The following is a 21,788-nucleotide window of genomic DNA, read 5'->3' as shown; positions in this document are numbered from 1 at the left end:
GGTTTAATCGTTCCAAACAGTAAAGTCCATTGGGTTATTTAACAGATTTTAGAAAGTCCAAGGGTTTATTTGTTCCAAAAAATTATCCAATGGTTTAATCGTTCCAAACAGTAAAATCCATTGGGTTTTTTTGAACTTTTCCCAATAATATTAGTAATATATTTAAATATTATTCTTGTAAACGGTAATTCTATTTTAAAATTGATTTTTTTTTGTCTGGTTGGATGATTCTTATTTCAAAAATCAAAATCTTAAAATAAAATTACGTTTAATTTCAAGAAATATTTTATTTTAATAATATTAATATTAATTATATTATTAAAACTATAAGGGTATTCGCGCAATGCATCGAGACACATTTTGATTTCAATGTTTTATTTTATTCTTTTTTTATGTTAATATAATACGGTTTTATGTGGTTTTGAGAAAGCGATAATGTTTTTATTTTTGAATAAAATATAAATTTGAAAATATCATAAAATTTTGAAGAAAAAAAATATACATCGATATCGGTATCAAATTAATCTTTTTAAAAGTTCATGTGTTTTGGTGTAATTTTCTTAATTCAATTTTTTTAATTAAATTTAATTTAGATTTACTAACAAAGAAATTTAATTTAGGTTAATAATATAATTTTTTATAAAGATAATAACTAAGTATTCTGTTAGAACTCAATAATTATCCTAATTATATTTTAGATTTTTTATATTTTAAATGAGATGTTTAACCAATATTTGATTGTGTTTATCTGCAGTTAGTTACATGAATTCAAATATGAATCTTTAATAAGTTATATTTATGCACAATTTACTTGTAATCTTAAATTTTAAGTAATATGCATCAATAAACAGTACTTCGTACATGAAAAAAGGTCTTTAAGAGTTTTTATGAAATGTTTTATAATATAGTATAGATATTTTATAAATTAAACATCTTATTTTTTTTTTAAATTATAATTATTCAATGTTAATGGTGGAAATAATTAAAATTATATACATTTTTTCCATCTGCAACGCGATATATCTCGACTTGTTTGAAAAACCTTCAATCGACAAGTCATTTTGTTTGACATCTTGTGGCCCCCAAAATTGTAATTCTACCTTCGAACTCACATGGAATCATCTTGGAATAGCCATCATCGGAGTCGTATCCTAAACCCACATCAGACGGATCCCTCATCGTATCATGTTCTCTAATGTGGTTTGATCGACATCTCATATTAGAGTTTTCCCAAGTTTACCATGACGATGATGAACAGACTTAAATCAGGGTTCTTATAATCAGTTTTGTATCACATTTTTTGAATGAAGTTGTATAAATTTGCTTATGTTCATGTTCTTAAGATATTTGTTTTGTGTTTAATTCAAGGTCTTATTTTACACGAGCTCTTTACATTTTGTGTTTGGATTTCGTCACGGTGGTTGGGTGGTCGTATTGAGGGTGGTTGTTAAAAAAGTAATTATGAAAATCGGGTCCCTATAAATTTAATTTTAACTTATTTATAGAAATTAAGAAAAGAGAAAAAAAAAGACTAAATTGCCATTATATAAGGGGCAAATCCTTCCATTTAGGTTGCGTTTGATACATGGGATAGGATATGATGAGACAATAAACTCATTGTCTCATGTTTGACGCGATATGGGACAGGACAGGAACTCACTGTCCCACGTTTGTGCGACATGGGACGGGACAGGACAAGAACTACGACAAGGTGGGACAGCGTGAGACAAAAAAAAGTTTTTTATTGTTCCATCAAAATAGGTGGAACAAGATGGGACAAGAATGAGACAGAAACTAAAATATTACTAACCCACCCTTGTTTGATATATAACCTTAACATGGTATCTGTTTTAGTGGTCACCACCACTAGTCACATCATCGGCCACCAACCAACACCGTTCATCGCCACCACCATAGGCCACCTCACCTCCACCACCGACTACCACTGCCCACTACCACTATCCACCATATTCATGTCCTCTACAACCACAATCGTCCATTCCACCACCACCACTAGTATCATCGGCGGCCACCACCTCCACCATAACCTCCACCACTGCCCGCCATCACACCTAACTCCACTACATAGGCCACAACTACCTCATCCACCACTGTCGACCGCCACTACCACCATTATACACCATCTTGACGTCCTTCACAACCAATGCTTTTACCTCCACAACTATTGTTATTGCAAAAAATCAATATCGTACCTTCACCCATTGATAAAGATTTTTCAAACTGAATGAAACATAATTTCCCCATTGTATGAATCGGGTCTTATCAAAATACCATAAATTATATAAAAGATTTCGTTCAAATTTGGTACTATTTTATATTTATGTATATGAAAATTGTGTAAAAAATATCTATAACTTAAATAATTTACTTTATATGTGTTAAATGTAACTATTTTATGATATATAAAATCATAAAATAATTTTTGAGGGCAATTTATCTAGTTATGTATTCTCCAGTCCTAGTCATACCAAACACCAAAGAGACACTTGTTCTATCCACTTCAGTCTTGTCCAATCATGTCATGTCCAGTCCCTGCCCTATTCAGTCCTATCTAATCATTTCTACGTACCAAACGCTACCTTACTCATCAAACATGAACGAGGTTAGTCAAATGAATCAATTTAATAGTAAATTAAGATTTGTTATGATTAGCTATGTAGTTAAATCGTTCTAGAAATTTAGGAGTCGTTTATCAAATGACTATTTGGTATTGGGTGTCATTTATCTTATCAAATGGTGTATGACGAGTATTGCAAATCTTATTCAGTAAAAGCATAGCAGGTACCGAAAATCTTACCGGATAAAACATATTTATCAACAATCTATTTTGATGGCTGAAAATGTAACTCAATAAGCTAAGTAAAGATGGTAACTTTTGCCGACAAACGCTGACCCTGTAAGCTTTTGAAAAACAACCCCTTAATTCATAATTTTGAATAAACCATTGGGATCAAATATGTAATTCATCATTCATTTATCTAATTTAATATTAAACTGTCATTATAAATACAAAAATTTATGTTAATGTTATTATTTTTAACTTTACAACTTTTTAAACCCTAATACAAGATGAAATGGTGATTACTATTTTTGGTAAATTTATAATGATAATTATATTAGGATCATTTACCAAACGCTTACTCGAGTAAGTGAACATCAATTCACATTACCTTACCGGATGAATATGGTAAGGACCAAAAATCTTACCCAGTAAGTAAGGGAGACGACTTTTACCAAGGTAAGAGCTTACCGGGTAAATTGTTGCATATGATACTGTTTTGGTGGACAAAAATCTTACCCAATAAGTAAATGACGGTGTTAAATTTTTTACCAGTAAGCGCTTACCCAGTAAGTGTTTACTAAATAACCCCTTAGTTATTTACCTTTTTTTATTAAAATCATGTAACTAATACAAACAATTTCATCAAAACCTTGAAAAAGAAAAAAAAAACGATAAGTTTGTTAGTACATTTGATGGTTTCGTTTATTTTTTACTCTAAGCCAATATCAACGTCTCTAACTTTAACATACTTCATTTTTTATCATTAAATAAATACGACATTTGATTTAGCGTATCATTTAATTATGGTACTGAATGATAATAACATATCAAAAACGACGGTTAAAAGGACATGTCGATCAAAATCAAGGTCACTAATATCTTATAGCAATCGAGTTGGTACCACAGAAGCCAAAACAATTTTTGTCTAGTTACATAGGATTCTCGGATGAAGGTTCTACTGATTGGTCAATTAGTTTACCGTCCGACAACGACCATTGAAAATTACGTCTGAACAAATGAATTTCAAACTCTTGGTTCTGGTTGGTTATTGCTACACCGTTGGATAAGATATTAATGGCCTTTTGTATCCCAATCCGGATCGTCTATTTTTCTTTACTTTTTCAGTACAAATAAACAAAACCTTGACGAGAAATCTCCAAATAATCGTTGGTCTTCTTCACAACAAAATACAACATATTACTTTATGGTATTGTTTTCATTTCTTGCAACATAAAGTAAACAAAACTTCATTTCAGTATGTTTATTTCCTTCGCGTCATAAAAATATGAATCAAACTTAGAAAATTAAAGAATAAACGATTGAGAGAGATATTGTTTATATCTAGGCATGTAATTTTGATGAAGGGTTAGGATGTCATTTTATTTGACACCATAAATGGTGAAAAGGTAACCACAAAAGTGGTGCCCATTAGTTTAAGTTTGGGCTCAAAGGGTCAAAAGTATCTAGATGTCTCAGGTTTGAATCCAATGAGGAATTAAAAATCCCCTTTTGACCATGGAGGTTCAAATGTGATGACTTCAGACTACCTTCAAAATAGATGATCGTCATGAGATTAATCGACTCGCATAACGGGTTGGATATCCAGGTTAATAAAAAGAATATGGTGAAAAGGTGCATATTAAATCAAATTATATTTTTAAAAACTATTAAATAACACTAATTTTAAAGTCATAAGGTAATGTTTTTAAACTAGAGTTGAAATTTTATCTTGAATTTTAAATATTAATTTTATACGTAAACATTTAATTATACAGTACAACTGTACGTCCTTATTGTCACGGACGAGTCGACGACACCCATAATTGGACCACCCTATCGTCACATACACGAACCTCTTTACTTTACCCTTCCTCTTCCCCACCTTATGAGTCGTCATAGCCAACTCCCTCCCCCCTACCGATGGTGACATCGCTCTCCTAATTGACCTAGTCAATGTCATTCCCCATGCCTTTCTTTGGATTCAAGACGATTTTCAATGTTTTGACCATCAAAATTTATGTTTTTATATGTTTTGACTAAATAATAAATACAAATGTAAATTATTTTAGATTATTTTGACCGAATTTAATGTAAATGGCAATAACTTAAAAGATAGTTTTAGCTGTTTTAGTATTTTTGTGGCTTATTAGAAATCTGATTGAAATTCAGTTACATATAATATTGTTTTCTTAAGCCTTTAATTGTGTAGCTCAGTTGGAAAATGGACGTATCGACTTTATAAAGGTACAAAACAAGTGCTTGGGTTGAACCCCACCCCCGCCCCTCGCCCTCGTGGGCTGCTTAGTCTTAGCTGTTGATTGAGCTAAAAAAATACGCCCTTACATTAATGTGATTGGAGGCGTGTTTCATGGGGGTTGGGTTAGGTTGCTGGTAATCAATTTTTTGTCCAAATAATGGTAAAACCCATGAAATTTTACATATCATTTTATCAAGAGTGAATGTTTTATAGAATACAAAGGGCTGAATGCAAATAATGAAAACAAAAGGATGCATATTGAGTTTTGTAAATGTTCAAGGGTGAAAAGTGTAACATTTATAAAATCCACACATGAGGGAGTGTTGACCGGTCAAAAGGGCATTAAAAGCCACACTTAGAAAGAAAGATTAGTTTGAATGGGACGTGCATTGACCAAATTATTTTTGACCAATTTCTCTGATCACCAATTCATCGCTTACTACCCCGAGGCTAAAATCGTAAATTCATATATTTTTAGTGAATTAATTAAATGAAATATTTATTTATTCAACAATAATAAGATTACAATTATGAGTATGACTAAAATTAATTCATAAATAATTTATTAATAATATAAAAATAAATAAATGTGAAATGGAAATATTTTCGATATTTTTAAGAAGAGTAAAGTCAAATACGATGCACTTAGACGATGCAATTAAAAATATTAAAATAATTACTGATTAATTTATTTATTCATAGTTTTGTCTTAAATTAATTATATTTTAATTTAAAAAACGATAATAAAAACACACATGAGTATCTGGAGAAATAGAGAGAAAGACCCTTAATTTGGAAATAATTACATCTAACAATTATATTACTATAAACATAAAAAATTAAAAATTAAAATTAAAAATGGATTATAATTAAACTATATTAATTAATAATTAATTATGAAGAAGAAGAAGATTCAAACTTGTAGTGTTTATCGACGGCAACCGAGACATCCCAAGTGCAACTGAGACCCTCCGGTAAGATGACAAGGTCGCCGGCACCAAACTCCGATATCATTTCCGACGAATTTTTCCGGTAGACTTTGACTTTTCCCCGGAGTAGATAACATGTCTCTTGTGCATCGAACTTCAACTGGTACTTTCCCGGCGAGCATCCCCACCTTCAAACAAACAAACACAAACATATATATACATGAAACCCTAATTACTGTTTCTTGTTTGTATCATTGTATGGTAAGTGCAACCATACATGCAGAAAGTACAACTTATGTATGTATATATATATATATATAGAGAGAGAGAGAGAGAGGGAGAGAGAGATTACTTGGGCCAAGATTTGATACCCAGTTCAGAAAGATGAGATTCAGAAGGGTTTTTGTGAACAATTATGCTTAGATTTGATGATGAAGACTCGCCTGCCATTAAACAGAATCAAGATTCTCTCTCTAAAATACACACAGAGTTTCTTGATCGATAAGAGTTTGCACACTACGTGTGTGTCTATATATATATATGTGTGTGTCTGTGTCTGTGTCTGTGTCTGTGTCTGTGTGTATATATATATATATAGAGAGAGAGAGAGAGAGGTGGGAAAGAGATGGATATATAAAGCGTAAGGAGTTAATGTCATTTTCCATAAACGGGTAAAACTTTTGCTTTCTCGGGTGTTTTTGACTGAAAAAATATTGGATCATTGAAATATTACTAGTAAACAACGTTGACTTATTCGATAAGCGGTTATCTATAAAATTTAGTATTATTATTTATTTATTAGTTAAGATTTTATTCTATTAAAATGGTATTGCATGCAATAATCTATTCGGTAATCAATCGCTAAGCGTGATAAAATTCGTCTTCGTGTTAATTTAATTCTAAATCTTACAAAAATAAATATTGTAATCATCATAACAAAATTGAGTTTATATGATATCACTAATTTCTAAACATCTCAATGAACCGCTTTATAGGACTTAATTTGTATTAAGTTGATAGAACGTTTTAACAAGTTTTTTTATAATACTTTTAATATAAAAGGTCGTAGTAGCAATTTTACGAGACATTTTTTAGAAAGTGTCCTATAAACAAAAGTGTCTTACAGACTCATATTTTATAGCCCGCTTTTTCAAATATGTTCTATAAATTTGTTAATATTAAGTTGTCTAAAAACGTCATATAAACTTATTACAACACTTTTAGATAAATGTTTTATTTTTTTGTCCTATAAATTGAGTCCTATAAAACGATCTATTAGATATTTATTCTTTTTTCGTCCTCCGATTTTGTTATAGTGAATTTTTTAAAACAACTAAAAACATTAATGTTTCTATATATTAATAAAGTTCTAGTTACCGTTTACAAAAAAATCCGAATAACCGTCAATTGGGTAAAATGTTTTGTTCTTATCAAATTAGTATCTCGATCATCCACATTTATTGGTGAAAAGATATTATTACATGATAAAAACATGAAAATACTTTTTTTATTAACTTGGACATCCAATCCACTATACGAATCGACTAATCTCAGGGCGATCACCTGTTTTGTGGGTAGCCCAGAGTCAACGTATTTGAACCTCCGTGGCCACAAATAGATTTTTATTCCTCATTGAATTTGAACTTGAGACCTTCAGATACTTTTGACATTTAGAGCTCAAATTCAAACCAATCAAGCACCATCGTTATAATTAACATGAAAATACTTGGTAAAAAGCCAATGACGTGGGATTATATCCAATTTTGCACGAGGTTTGTTGTGTTTAGAAAAAAAGGGCAAAATGGAAATGTGTAGGGTAAGAATGGGGAGCTTCTGGACTTGTAATGTTTTGTTCCCTTTGACCTATCCCATCTTTAATTGTTCCTTTCTTTGTCATTGCCACTATTGCCCCTAGTATCTCTTTGTTTTTTCATGTCACTTCTTTTAATTGTCTATAAACCATGTGCTTTTAATACCCTTTTATATATTAAAGACATTTTCATTTAACAAAAATAAACCACAAAGGGTGATGCTCAATTAGTTTGAGCTTAGACTCCAAATGTCAAAAGTGTCTGGAGGTTTCAGGTTCGAATCCAATGAAGAATAAAAATCTCCTTGTGGCCATGGAGGTTCAAATTAGGGATGGCAAAAAAAACCGAAACCGACGGTGAAAACAGAAAGCCGAAACTTTCGGGTCGGGTTCGGGAATATTTTATCGGGGACGGGACGGGGATCGGGGACGAATTCGGGGATTTTAATGGGGACGGGGACGGGGGCGGGAACGGTGATCACCGGCCCGGCCCGGCCCGATATGTGTGTTTAGATATATATTTATTTTAATTTATGTACATATATATATATATATATAATATCTTTAAAAAAAGTAACATTAAAATTTTTTAAAAAATTATTCACTTTACCTAACAACCCAAATAAAGCTCACGAAAAATCTAATTATTTGTCAAAAACTGTGATTTTAGTTGTATGATGTTCGAATTTTTGTTTAGTTTTATATTGTAATCTAATACATTGTTTGTAATTGGTTCAATTATGTTTGAGACATTTAAACTTAGATCTTTAAAAAAATTGTAATTTACTTTTAATTGTGAAAATTAACATATTGTAATTTTTTTCATATCGGTTTCGCGATCGGGTTCGGTTATAACCAATGATGAAAAAGAGAATTTTTACCCTTAACGGGTTCCCCAACGGGGATCGGGGAAACCATGGGGACCCGATAAGATCCCCGACGAGGATCGGGACGGTTACGGGGACGGTTTTAGCTATCGGTTTCGGGGACGGGAATACCAATACCCGTCCCGAACCCGGCCCGTTGCCATTCCTAGTTCAAATGCGGTGACCTCAAGTTACCCGCGAAACAGGTGGTCGTCCTGAGATTAGTCGGCTTGCATAGCCTGTTGGAAATTCAAGTTAATAAAAAAGAGTATGTTAAAATCTCTGTCTTTGTATAATTGCTATATATAATATCTGATAATATATATAAATATGTCGTTTTGGGTTTGAGTCAAAGTAACCCAAAACCGGTTTTAGGAAAGTTTGGAACCAAAACCGCAATTAAACATGGATGGTGTTGGTTTGATGATATTTCACTGATCCTAATCAAGTTTTATGTAGCCAGTAAGAGTGTGTTAAAAAACATTTATACTTTTATAAAGTTCAAATTTCACTTGACAGAAATGTTTGTTTGCCTACTCTTGTTAATATTAATTTAAGGGATTTATAAAATTAATTGAGATGTATACATACTTGTCTAAATACCTTTACTGCCGAGGCTCAAATAACAAATCTAAGCATCGTGAGAAAAAAAAGTTAAAAGAATGTTCATATGTAAAATATATTTTTAAAGATGCATATGTAAACCGATATTGTTACAAATTATTGATATGTGTACATATGCTTTTTCAAATAAAAAAATTACAATTATTTACATATGAATGTTCTTTTTCTTACCATCACACGATGTGTGGTGAAACCCAACTTCTCCCTCTCCTCTCCCTCAATCTTTGTCGTCTCCAGTAGCATGATGAGTTCTGCAAACGAACCTCGTTAATTTCATTGGAATTTGAATCTCTTCGAGATTTTATCATCCGAGCTTTCCTATGCATTGATGGTGACTTATGAGCACTCATGCCAAAGATAGTGAGGAGTGGTTGTTGCTGTTGGGGATTTCACCGAAGAAGGGAGATAGAGATGAGGGAGAGAAGCCGGAGATAGGAAACCAGTGAAGAGTTTAGGGTTGTTTAGTTAATTTAGTTTTTTTTAATTAGACGCAGTTTACACTTGTATGAAAGGGTACAACAAAATAAATAAATGAAAACGGAAAAAGACCAAAAATGTTGCTTAACGGACGAAATTAATACTAGTTAATGTAAGGGACCAAAACCAACCATTTTTACATAGCACAAGGGTTTTTTTGTAATAAATTTTCGATAGAAAACCAATCCAAGAAAAAGAAGAAACCACAGGGACCAAATTTGCAATTTAGTTTAATAAAAATCTGAATGGATAAGGGTTTTGTTGTGGTCAAAGCATTAAGAAAGCCCCCAGGCTGACATTGGACACGTGTACGAAGGTAATTAGATGGCATGTGCTATACTTTGACTAAGTCTACCATCCACTCATATCAATGTTTTCACATTCGAATATATGTATCATGATCATGTATGTATGGATCATATTCTAAAATAGCAAATCACACTACAACTCTTGAAGGGTGTTCACATTTACTCGGTGAGTGGAAAAATATTCGATGTAACATATCATAATCGGATATTTAATTGTAATTTATTTATATCAGATATAAAAGTTTAACGCTTAAATTGAAATGACAGTCTTTGAACCATCGTTCAGTGTCATACAGAGTCCTATTGATTATATATGCTTATCGATTGGTAATCATCGAGTGAATTTTTGGAGTAAAACTTAATCTCCAGACCTTTCATTTGTATATTTTATGACTGAATCCTGAGAAGCAGAGATGTTCCAATTTTTTTGGAGACTCTGCTACATCCGAAACTATTAATTACATTGCATAGATAAGATAATAGAAAATATATGTTAAGAACAAAAACGAGTTCAACCTAAAACGATTAACAATCTAAAACTAAATCTAAACCATTAATGATTTGAACCTAAAACCAAACAATTAATGGTTTGAACATAAATAATTTCGGCTATAGTTTTACACATGTCGATAAAGAACCCTAAACACATGTAAATTTTGGTCCCAAAATTTCGAGAGTCCTGTTCAAAATATCACATTTAACATGCTAAGGGACGGTCCTGTCAAGAATAATTTGGATATGTCGTATTTCGAAGGATCTTTGGCTTGTAGTGCCATTATTGATGTCCCCATTAGAGTGAGTCATAAGTCATTTTGATCATTGGTAACTTAGTGGTAAAGTTGTGGGTGGTCTTGGCTTCTGTTGTTGTTTTCGTTCCTTTGTTTGATTTAGTTCTAGTTTGTTTTGTTTTGTTTTGTGTTAGTTTGTTTCAGGGTGGTTTTGTTGCCTGCAGAACCACAAGGTATATTTCTGTACATTTTCTCTGATTTTTAACAAACTGTTTGTCTTAGAAAAACCTTTGAGTACTATCAAACTGCAACCCAATAAATAAATATATTATAGATTTCAATATCATTAAAGGACAAAAACTTAAAGTAGACAATAACAAACATTTAAAGGCAGGAATCTAAATTCCGAAACCCTAATTTTGATTATCAGGGTTCACCAAATAATACATTAAAGGTCGTGAACTAAACACTTGATTTGGTAAGTGCTTACTAATTCAATTACCTTACTGGATGAACATAACAAGAACCGAGAATCTTACATGGTAAGAGGGAATATAATGATTTTACCCGGTAAATGAGGGTGATGACTTTTATCGGTAAGCATTTACTAGGTTACAAACGCAACATCAATCCAATGTGATGGCCGAGAATATTACACATAAGGTAAATGAGAGTGATAACTCTTAATAATAAGCTCTTACCCGGTAAGTGTTTGGTAAACAACTCCTAAGTTGTTGTTTTTGTTATTTTCCTATAATTATGTTATATATAAATGTTGGAATGATTATAAATATATGCTGGAATGAATACTTTTTTTTATATTTTTATGTATGATTCTTGTTTTGTATTTTTAAAGCTTGAAAAACAATAATTTAAATTAAATATTGAAAAAAAAATAATGAAAACAAAATCACACGGGGTTTGTAACAAAAAAATATTTAAATTTTACTCATAATTAATAGATAACCAATATAAAATTAAGTGGATAAAAATTGATCCAATATAATCATTTATTAGATTAGTTTGGTAGACAAAATTCAAATTTAATGGATAATTGGATTGAATCAGTTTTTTTTTTTTTTTTAATTTATTAGAATCAAACAATAAACCTTCGGTTCAAATAATGCAAGTATACATCAGATATTTGTATGTGTTTTTTGTTGCTTTTAATTTTAGTAAACTCATCATCAAAATTTTGAGAATCTGATATATTCTAATTGTTTAACAATTATGGTTCAACTGTTTTCTTCTGGTAACACAGATACAAATTTTACCTTTTCATTTTCCTTCCAGATTTAAGAACACAAAGGAATTCGAATTTCACATACGGTAAAATGTAAATTCATTGGGTTATAGCAAGAATTTTCGAGTCTTTTAGGGTATGTTTGGTATACATGACAGAACAAGACATGGATTATTGTTTCATGTTTGACATGACTTTTATGTGGAACAAACATGTTCCAACCCTACCCCATGGTACTAGGTGGAACAAAGTGCAATAGACTTATATTTTACAAATATAACATTAAAAAAAACTTAATTATCTTTAAAAACATCAAATAAGTCTCATTTTTACATTTTATTTATTATATTTTATGTTTATTAAACTTTCGTTTTACAAAATATTATTTTTATACGATTTCTATATTTTTATTAATTTAAGTAATTTATTATATATTAATAATAAAAAATAATGTAGAAAAGAGAAAAATAAAATTGGAAACTACATAAATATTTAATTTGGTGTCATTTAATTGTTTTGACGAAAACTTTCTAATGATACATTTTGTTATAAAAAATAATTATTCTGTTATGATTTAATAAATTACATAAATTAATTAAAATAAACGACTCATTAGGAGTAAATTGGTCATTTTACTTGTTATGTCATGTCCAGTTTTATCTTACCAAATATTGAACAGTTGTTCTATCATGTTATGTCATGTCTTGTCCTGTTCTATAATGTTATGTCATGTCTTGTCCTGTCCTATCATGTGTGGACACCAAACACACCTTTTATGTCATATATTTTGAGAGTAATTATTATGTTATTATATTTAACTACCCCATTTCATCCCACCACGATAGTTGTCATTGTTGCTATTGCCTTTGCTGTTGCTGCCACCATCGTCGTCGCAGCAACCAACATCGTTACCATTGTTGCCTTCACACCACCACCACCATCACCACAACCGTCATCATCGTCACCGCTATCACTACCATTGCTGCCTCTACCTCATCATCACTATTATATTCAATAGACCAAACATATATAATCAATTTCCTTTAATAGATTTTATTTTAATTCGTATCTAACAAACAGATAGTCAAAACTGATCAAATTCCATTTCAAATTCTTTGACATATAAAATTCCATTATGTGAAGCAAAGTCCGTGATATTTTAGTTCATGTACCCCGTTGCCTGACATTGGAAAAATAGGTTTCTGTTAGAATCGATCGTTCGCGATGCTCTCCAAAAACCCTAAGTAGCAGCAAGTGCACGGTGGAAATAAGTCCGCTTCGACGTTTGAAACGCAAATTGCAGGTAACCTACTTTCTTTTAGCTTCGAAATATAATATACAAATACTTAAATTTTTGCATCACGAGTCCATTGATGGGATTTTACATCAATACGGTCTCCAAACACCGTGTACGGCGGAGATGACATAAACAGTGGATAAAAACTCTCTGTTAAGGTGCGATTAGGTCACAAACGAATCTCAATGGATCGTACTTTGAATGTAGTTGTATTCAGGATAAAAAAATTAGCCAGAAATCAACCAAAAATCGAAGAATAACGAATCTTAAACCTCATTAATGGCGGCAGTGGATTGGTACTCATCTAGGGTTTGATGTAGGTAAAATTATCTATTGCGTGTTTTAATTACAAGAGGAATATGAAAGAAAACGACCGAAACCTGTTCGATTTGAAGCTTGTTTGCTTCGTCGATTCTGGTTGTTTGGGTGAAAGAGAAGACACCCGGGTCCGAATAAAATTATTCGGGTATAATTATTTGTTGGGGCTCCAAAGTCCAAAGTTGGTGTAAATTGGGCCGAGAAGTGAAGCAGCAGTTGTTGGGCTTAATGAAAGAATTGGGCTAAAAGTTGGTAAGAACAATCGATTTTTGGGTCATTTAAATCCATGGCCTTTTGCTTATAGTCTAATTGGACTGAGATGGCCAAATGGGCCCTGCCCGGCCCGTAACCGCTGGAGGACCGGGACCGGAACCGACCGGGACCGGTTGTGGACCGCCGGTTATGAACCGGTTAGTGTTTTTATTGTTTTCTAGGACCGGAACCAGTTAAGACCGGGACCGGTTATGTAACCGGTTATAGGATCGGCCCGGTCAACAAAAGTCAGCGAAAGTCAAATCTGGTCAAAGTAGCCGTTAGAAGTCAAAATAGTCGTTGAGAATAGTCAAACTAGCCGTTATGGACGAATTTTGACTGTTTTTTTTCATCTTCTAAGCTACCAAATTAGCATAAATAGATATGAGAGTTTTCTAGTTAACATACCAACTCATCTCATCTTCAAAAACGCAAAAAACACTCTAAATTCTCGGTTTTTCACTCCATTTTGTGAATTCGTTACGTATTAATTTCTCGTTTCCACTTCACAATTCTCGTTTATTTATCTCTTTTACTTACAAAATGGCCGGTGAACAACTATCAAACGAACAAGTTGTCCAAGTTCTCGCCGAACACGGACGAAAGTCCGAGATTTGGAATCACTACAACTTGGTGGTTCTCACGATCGGAAAACGAAAGGCACAATGCAAAACTCTATGGGAAATCTTGATTGGTAAATTATTTTTATAAAAAGAAAAAATATAAATTTTTTTGTTTTAATAAATTTTCAATCATAAAATATGTCGAGTTCCAACGAACGGGCATATCGTGGCTCGGTCCCGAAGCTCTAAAACCGACGTCTTGGCAATACTTTCTATAGGCCGCATGCATTTTTTCACCTTTTGTGAAAATTCGTCGCAACATAAGTCTAAACTTATCTATTACGGGTTTACAAGTATTTAAACTGTCTTGAACGGCTAAATTTATTATATGTGCACAACAACGTGTATGAAATAATTTACCGTCTAAAATAGGTGTCAAATGACACTTTAATTTTTTCACACAAGCATAGTTATTACTAGCGTTATCAAATGAAATATTAATTATTTTAGCGGTTAAATTATAAAATGCAATGGTTTTTTTAATAATCGAAAATTGGCGTGCACCCGAATGTGGCGCACCAAACGGTTTAAACGCGATTACACGTTTGAATAAATGCCATGTTGTAGGCTCAACCCAATGTGCCCTTATGCATATATACGAAACCGACAATCCGTATGGTGCGCTCCATACATCACATGTTAAAGAAATATTTTTAGGCAAAGCATAAAACATTTGTTGCATTTCGGATTGGGCAATTTTCCACATTTTTATAGCATCACGTCTAAGGGTTTGACGACTTACCAGCTTGTATCGTGGTTGTAGCGTCTTTTGAATCATCTTCGTAACACGAGGGTTGTTGAAATGTCCGAAAGACAAACCAACTTGAATAACATACTGTGTTGTCATTTGTCGATTCAAATCGGCATCATAGGACCATATTTGACCTTGGGTGTCAAGAATCGGTTGGCTTGAATTTCCCCTCGACCTCAACCCTAGGCACGTTTTTTCAGTGTGCCTCCTTAATGTAGAATTTCTTTCCGCCGTAAGGAGAGCTTGACACAATTTGCATTGTATCTTTCGTTTTTTGGTCGTGAGAACCACCAAGTTGTAGTGATTCCAAATCTCGGACTTTCGTCCGTGTTCGGCGAGAATTTGGGCAACTTGTTCGTTTGATGGTTGTTCACCGGCCATTTTGTAAGTAAAAGAGAGAAATAAACGAGAATTGTGAAGTGGAAACGAGAAATTAATACGTAACGAATTCACAAAATGGAGCGAAAAACCGAGAATTGAGAGCGTTTTTTGCGTTTTTGAAGATGAGATGAGTTGGTATGTTAACTAGGAAACTCCCATCTCTATTTATACTAATTTGGTAGCTTAGAAGATGAAAAAAGGGTCAAAATTCGTCCATAACGGCTAGTTTGACTATTTTCAACGGCTATTTTGACTTCTAACGGCTACTTTGACCAGATTTGACTTTCGTTGACCGGGGGCCGGTCCTATAACCGGTTACATAACCGGTCCCGGTCTTAACCGGTTCCGGTCCTGGTCTTAACCGGTTCCGGTCCTAGAAAATGATAAAAACACTAACCGGTTCACAACCGGTCCCGGTCCCTCTGCGGTTATGGGCCGGGCCGGGCCCATTTGGCCATTTCTAAGTCATGGATAAAGCTCTGATTAATGCTTTATAAATTGGACATGTTTTTTTTTTTTTTGGGATTGTTAGTGTTTTTCTAATTCGAAGGAGCATGTTTGGGAAAAAAATTGTTCTTTTTTTGTATAAAGCGTTCCCTAGAAACTTACTGAATAAGTCATTTTATATATTATTAAGCTACTTTCAAACGATCATTTATGAATCTATGGTTGGTCGAATAAGTTGCAAGTCTTATTAAGTTCATTAAGTTGCTAACAAATAGACCTATAAGTGGATTAATGAGCATAGGTAAGTAGGTAAAGAAGAAGAAGATATTAAAGGTGCTTCATCGATTAATGAGGATGCCAAAAATATGAAAAACATATTGTTATTTCTTGTATTCAGCAATTTATTTATTTTACATATATTTTTTTAAAAGACCATCTTAATTAAAAATCCTAGTTCCACTTCTATTCACGTGTATATTAGTATCCACATGTGTATCTATGCATTTTATACTCCTATGAATACAAACTAATGAAACTATGCACGTGTGAATATAAGACTACTGTTTCAAAGTTGAAGCACACAACGCAGACAATCTCCCTCAAGCAACAAATCAAAAGCCTTGTTAATCTCGTTGAGCGTCAATTTGTGCGTTATGTATTCATCGATCTTGATTTCCTGCACGCATAGAGATGGCAACCAATTCACGATATGCAACTTCAACTAAAAGCAACAAGAGCGACCACTAATCACTTGGAGCGGGGTTGAGTCGGGTTTGGTTTACCTTCTTCATATATTTATCAACAAGCTGAGGTACTTGTGTGCGACACTTAAAACCACCAAAGCTCGTACCTTTCCAAACACGACCGGTAACCAACTGAAACGGGCGAGTGGATATCTCTTGACCTGATGGTGCAATACCCACAATGACGGACGTTCCCCAACCCTGTGATATCACATATCATAAATAATTTCCAAAATTTATCATATCCATCTTTCATACTTTTCACGAGTCTTAGTTTTTTTTTCAAGGAACTGTAACTCTATTTTCTAGGATAGATGTTAGGTTTGCTTGCATCATATTCCCATACCCAACCTCCCAGTGGGATATATTAAGGGTTCGTTTACCAAACACTTACCCAGGTAAACACTTACCAAATCATGTTATCTCATCGGATGAATATGGTAAGAACTAAGAATCTTACACGGTAAGAGCGAGACAATGACCATGAGTTTTACTCGGTAAGTGAGGGCGATAACTCTTACAACGTTAAGCGCTTACCAGGTAAGTTGTTGCATACAATGTCGTTTTGATGGACTAAAATCTTACCTGGTAAGTAGATAATAGTGTTAAATTTTACCGGTAAGCACTTACCGGGTAAGTGTTTGGTAAACGGTCCCTAAGACTCCTATGGTTTGTGTTATCACATATGATAAGGAAAATCTTGAAGGTGTGTTTGCTATCCTGACACAATAAGACTGGGCATGCCATGACATTATAGTTGTTCAACGTTTGATAAGACATGACATAATAGTTGTTCAGTGTTTGATAAGACATGATAGAAATATAACATATTAAAATGACCAATTTGATCCTAATGAGTTGTTTATATATTTTAATTAATTTATGTAATTTATTAAATTATAATAAAATAAATAATTTTTATAACAAAATATATCATTATAAAAGTTTTCATTAAAATGATTAAAAGAATTAAAGGTTTATGTAGTTTCCAATTTTTATTTTATACTATTAATATTTAATAAGTTACACAAATAATCCAAAATACAGGGATTCATATAAAAATAATATTTTGAGAACCGTAAAGTGAAAGTTTAAAGAGTATAAAATACAATAAATAAAATTTAAAAAATGAATAAAATGTAAAGAGGGAGATGTATGTGATGTTTTTAGTAGAATTAAGTTTTATTTTAAAATTATATTTGTAAAATATAGGTTTGTTCCATGTGGAGAGGCTGGAACACGCCCATTCCACCTTGTTCCATATAAAAGTCTATCAAACATGAAACAATGATCCTTATTTTGTTCTGTCATGTCCAGTGTATCAAAAGCACCCGAAAAAAAACTTGTTGCACAACTCACCTTGTGACAACACTCCAAAGCAGCCCTCATTAGCGAAACATTGCCAACACATTCAAAGCTATAATCAACGCCTCCATCTGTCATATCAACAAGAACCTGTTGTATCGGTTTCTCGTAATCTTTTGGGTTCACAAACTCGGTCACACCAAACTCTTTAGCTGCAATTCATAATTCACATTTAGAATGAAATACAAACTCTTTTAGAAGAAGCCGGAAGGATAATACATGCCTCGATTGAACTTTTTGGCATCGCCATCTATCCCAATTATCCGCGAAGCACCAGCTGCTTTCGCACCCTCTGCCACCTATCAAAATGGTATTCATATACTTTTCATTTCGATAAAAAAGATGTTGGAGATCATACTCATGATAGTAATGGAACAATCATCTTGCATTACAAACTTACTGCAAGACCAATAGTTCCAAGACCAAAAATAGCCACGTTTGAACCCGATTCAACTTTTGCGGTGTTCCAAACTGCACCAAGACCTGAATCCGAAAAATTAAAGGGAAATCAGAACCACGGATTTTCTAGGAAACGGAAACAACACATACGGATACCAACAGAACAAGAAATGTGCTGATGTTGGAACTTAGTTAGGAGAAGGAACTTGTCCCACATACGAACCAAATCAAATAGGAACTCACTTAATAAAGTCTCAAGGCTTGGACCTTGAATGAATAAGTGAGTTACATGGACCTGGGCTTGAGTGTGTGCTTGCTTTGCAAATGACATTTAGGTCCTCTCTTCCTTTTTCCACCAGACATAGTTTGATTTGCTAGATTCAAGTCATACTTGAATTCGATTGTTGCATCCTCTAAACGGACGCTATAGATTTTATACAAGGATCTCAATTTTCTGCATTTTCTCTATTTACATATATACACGTATGATCAAGTGATTGATTGTTCCTAACAGCTGAAAATGAAAGAAAATGTTACCAGTGGGAACACCACAACCAAGAAGGCACACTTTCTCCAAAGGAGCTTGGGGATCAACCTTTGCAACACTTTCATCATGTACAACAGTGTATTGACTGAAAGTAGAGGTTCCCATGAAATGATATATCGGAGTTCCCTTGATTGAAAACCGACTCTTACGATCGTTCATCATGACGCCAACTCCAGTGGCTTCTTTAATTTTCCCACAAAGGTTGGTCTTCCCTGATTTACAAAACTTGCATTCCCTGCATTCTGCTACAAAACAAGGTATGACATGGTCCCCAGGTTTAACTTCAGTCACCCCTTCACCAACACTCTCTACAATCCTGCAATTGGAATATTGAAGTGTAATCTCAATTTAAGTCCTTTAAAAGTAAAGAGAGCACAATTACTTATAGTTAACCGAACATAGATCCATACCCGGCAGCTTCATGACCGAGAATACATGGGAAACGTCCCTCCGGATCCTGCAGAAGAGAGACTCGAGTCGATAGATTAAGGCAAAAAGTAGTGTAACCATATGATGCACAGTTATGTAAAAGTAAACTAGCCCAGCAAAGTATGCAATAACATCTTCAGTCCCAATATCATACATGATCATGACCACGATCTTGATTTAAAAGACGATCTTGATCATTTGAAAGACGGTCTGTCGGTGCAAGTCTCAATTTTAGTAGTGATTGTTCGGCCTAATTATGAAATACCAACTCTTAAGAATGCCTCAAATCCAGATAATCGAAATCACTTTTTGCACAACCTAACATCTGATCTTATCGTAGCATGTTCAATGGATTCTGAATAGCAATAACATTTTGGGACATTTTATTTTTAAACATGATATCATCACTGAAACCTTGTCTTCAATAAAACTTTTTAAGTACATCTAGTGTTTCACGAGTGAAATCGCTGTTAGGAATGGGGGATTGGAGATGATTCATGGACAGGATAATCTCATTGGATCATGAATATTCACTTTTCGGATACAATAATTCGTCTCTTATAGCCTTGGGTAACACATTTTGTATTAGGATAATCCAAGAGAAACTCTTTTTAATCTTAAAGGCCCTAAGATTAAGTTCTTATATACACCCAGATTGGTTACATATTTATATGATTTGGACCTCCTAACTCACTTATGTTTGCCTTATCACTAATCGATCACACATAAATCACAACCACACTAAAATGATTGATGATGATATACCTTGCCACTCAAAGTGTAAGCATCAGTATGGCAAAGAGCAGAGAAGAGTATCTGAACTCGTACTTCACCAGCCTGAGGTGGCGCAACCTCCACATCTTCTATCACTAATGGCTTATTTGGCTCATACGCCACCGCAGCTTATCACCACATCACAAATCAGAAATTCAGGATCAGATCAAATTAAGGTTTCGGTGAACTTCGAATGTAGAATATAGATGTGAAATCAAATCGAACTAGATGATGAAGGAGCGCACAGATCAGAATCAGATCACATTTAATGTTTCAGTGAATTTCGAATGTAGAATAAAGATGTGAAATCTAATGGAACTAGTTGATGAATTAGCACAGATATTACCTTTGCAGGTGATGACCTTCCCTTGAGTAGCCATGGCGGAGAAATGACGATGAGAGAAGAAGGGTATAGAATACAAGGCGGCAAATGCAGTACAAAAGTCCAGGTATATATAGACCTCGGTGATTTGGATCTGGAATTCTCCTCCAAATTTAAAAATTTTGTGGCTCTAACCGTTAACCATTAACCACATTCATATATCTTTTTCCAATTGAATGTATTATATTACATATAATATAATTATGGTAAATTAGATGAAAAAGCAATATTTTTTAACTTGATTTATATTTTGAATAACATACTTTCAAAACTTCCATTTTAATATCTAAGATGTAAAATTTTAAACATTTAAGTATCCGGGACCAGTTGAAGCATTAACCGATTACCATGCTGATGTAGTGAGTGATGTGGTATCTGGTTAATGTTTCAACAAATAATATTGAGTTGGATAACACATCACTCGCCACATGCACATGGTAAACGGTTAATGCTTCAACTGGTTAGTCGGGTACTTAAATGTTTAAAACTTAACATTTAGGTATCAAAATGAAAGTTTTAGAAGTATGTTACCCAAAATTGGAATCAAGTTAAAGTACGTTATTTTTTCATGTAATTTGTCCATAATTACATGCCAACTACTTATATACATTTTCACTTTTTGTGAAGTTTGAATCTTTAACTGCAAAGAGGTTGAGATCTTTCAATCCGGATCCTGTTTAACTTTTATACATGAAAACATAAAATCCAAATGTGATAAACTCGTTGATAGATTTTTTTTAATATATTTTGATCGTATGTTTTATCAATATAAAAACATGCTCCGCTTCAAAAAGTGTATGTTCATATGACTCGACTCGACTCGACTCGACTCGAATATTTAGTCGAGCTTTCGAACGGGCGAGTCCAACACTGGTGTTATGAATTTTGACTTGTTAAGTAAAAACAAACTTTATGTTATTTTTTAGATCAACTCAAACTCGAATAACTTGTTAATTTTGAGTTACAAACCACATGGGTATATTTTTTTTACTGATTTGTCAGTTAAATCGATAATATTCTGGTAACGAGTTCGTT

At 33.2% G+C, this 21,788-nt stretch overlaps 2 protein-coding genes across 2 annotated transcripts; both read right to left on the bottom strand.

Annotated features, from left to right (window-relative positions):
• Nucleotides 1-5,824: 5,824 nt before the first annotated feature.
• On the bottom strand, nt 5,825-6,542 carry LOC112507864. Its single transcript, XM_025112598.1, has 2 exons — nt 6,342-6,542; nt 5,825-6,177 (listed from the first exon to the last, which is right to left on the bottom strand). Exons 1-2 carry the CDS (start codon nt 6,437-6,439, stop codon nt 5,955-5,957), a joined length of 321 nt encoding a protein of 106 aa, XP_024968366.1. The 5' UTR covers nt 6,440-6,542; the 3' UTR covers nt 5,825-5,954.
• A 9,909-nt stretch (nt 6,543-16,451) lies between these two features.
• Nucleotides 16,452-20,782, bottom strand: LOC112506517 (alcohol dehydrogenase class-3-like). The gene is made up of 9 exons (XM_025110631.1): nt 20,718-20,782; nt 20,363-20,499; nt 19,579-19,625; nt 19,159-19,484; nt 18,623-18,705; nt 18,446-18,521; nt 18,217-18,374; nt 16,897-17,058; nt 16,452-16,790 (listed from the first exon to the last, which is right to left on the bottom strand). The coding sequence occupies exons 1-9, from the start codon at nt 20,749-20,751 to the stop codon at nt 16,680-16,682; spliced, it is 1,134 nt and encodes a 377-aa protein (XP_024966399.1). The 5' UTR covers nt 20,752-20,782; the 3' UTR covers nt 16,452-16,679.
• Nucleotides 20,783-21,788: the final 1,006 nt, after the last annotated feature.

This window comes from Cynara cardunculus (genome assembly GCF_001531365.2).
Source record: "Cynara cardunculus var. scolymus isolate 2C chromosome LG 2, CcrdV1, whole genome shotgun sequence".
In the NCBI taxonomy this organism is placed as follows: domain Eukaryota; kingdom Viridiplantae; phylum Streptophyta; class Magnoliopsida; order Asterales; family Asteraceae; genus Cynara; species Cynara cardunculus.
This window is presented reverse-complemented; position numbering and strand designations above follow the sequence as displayed.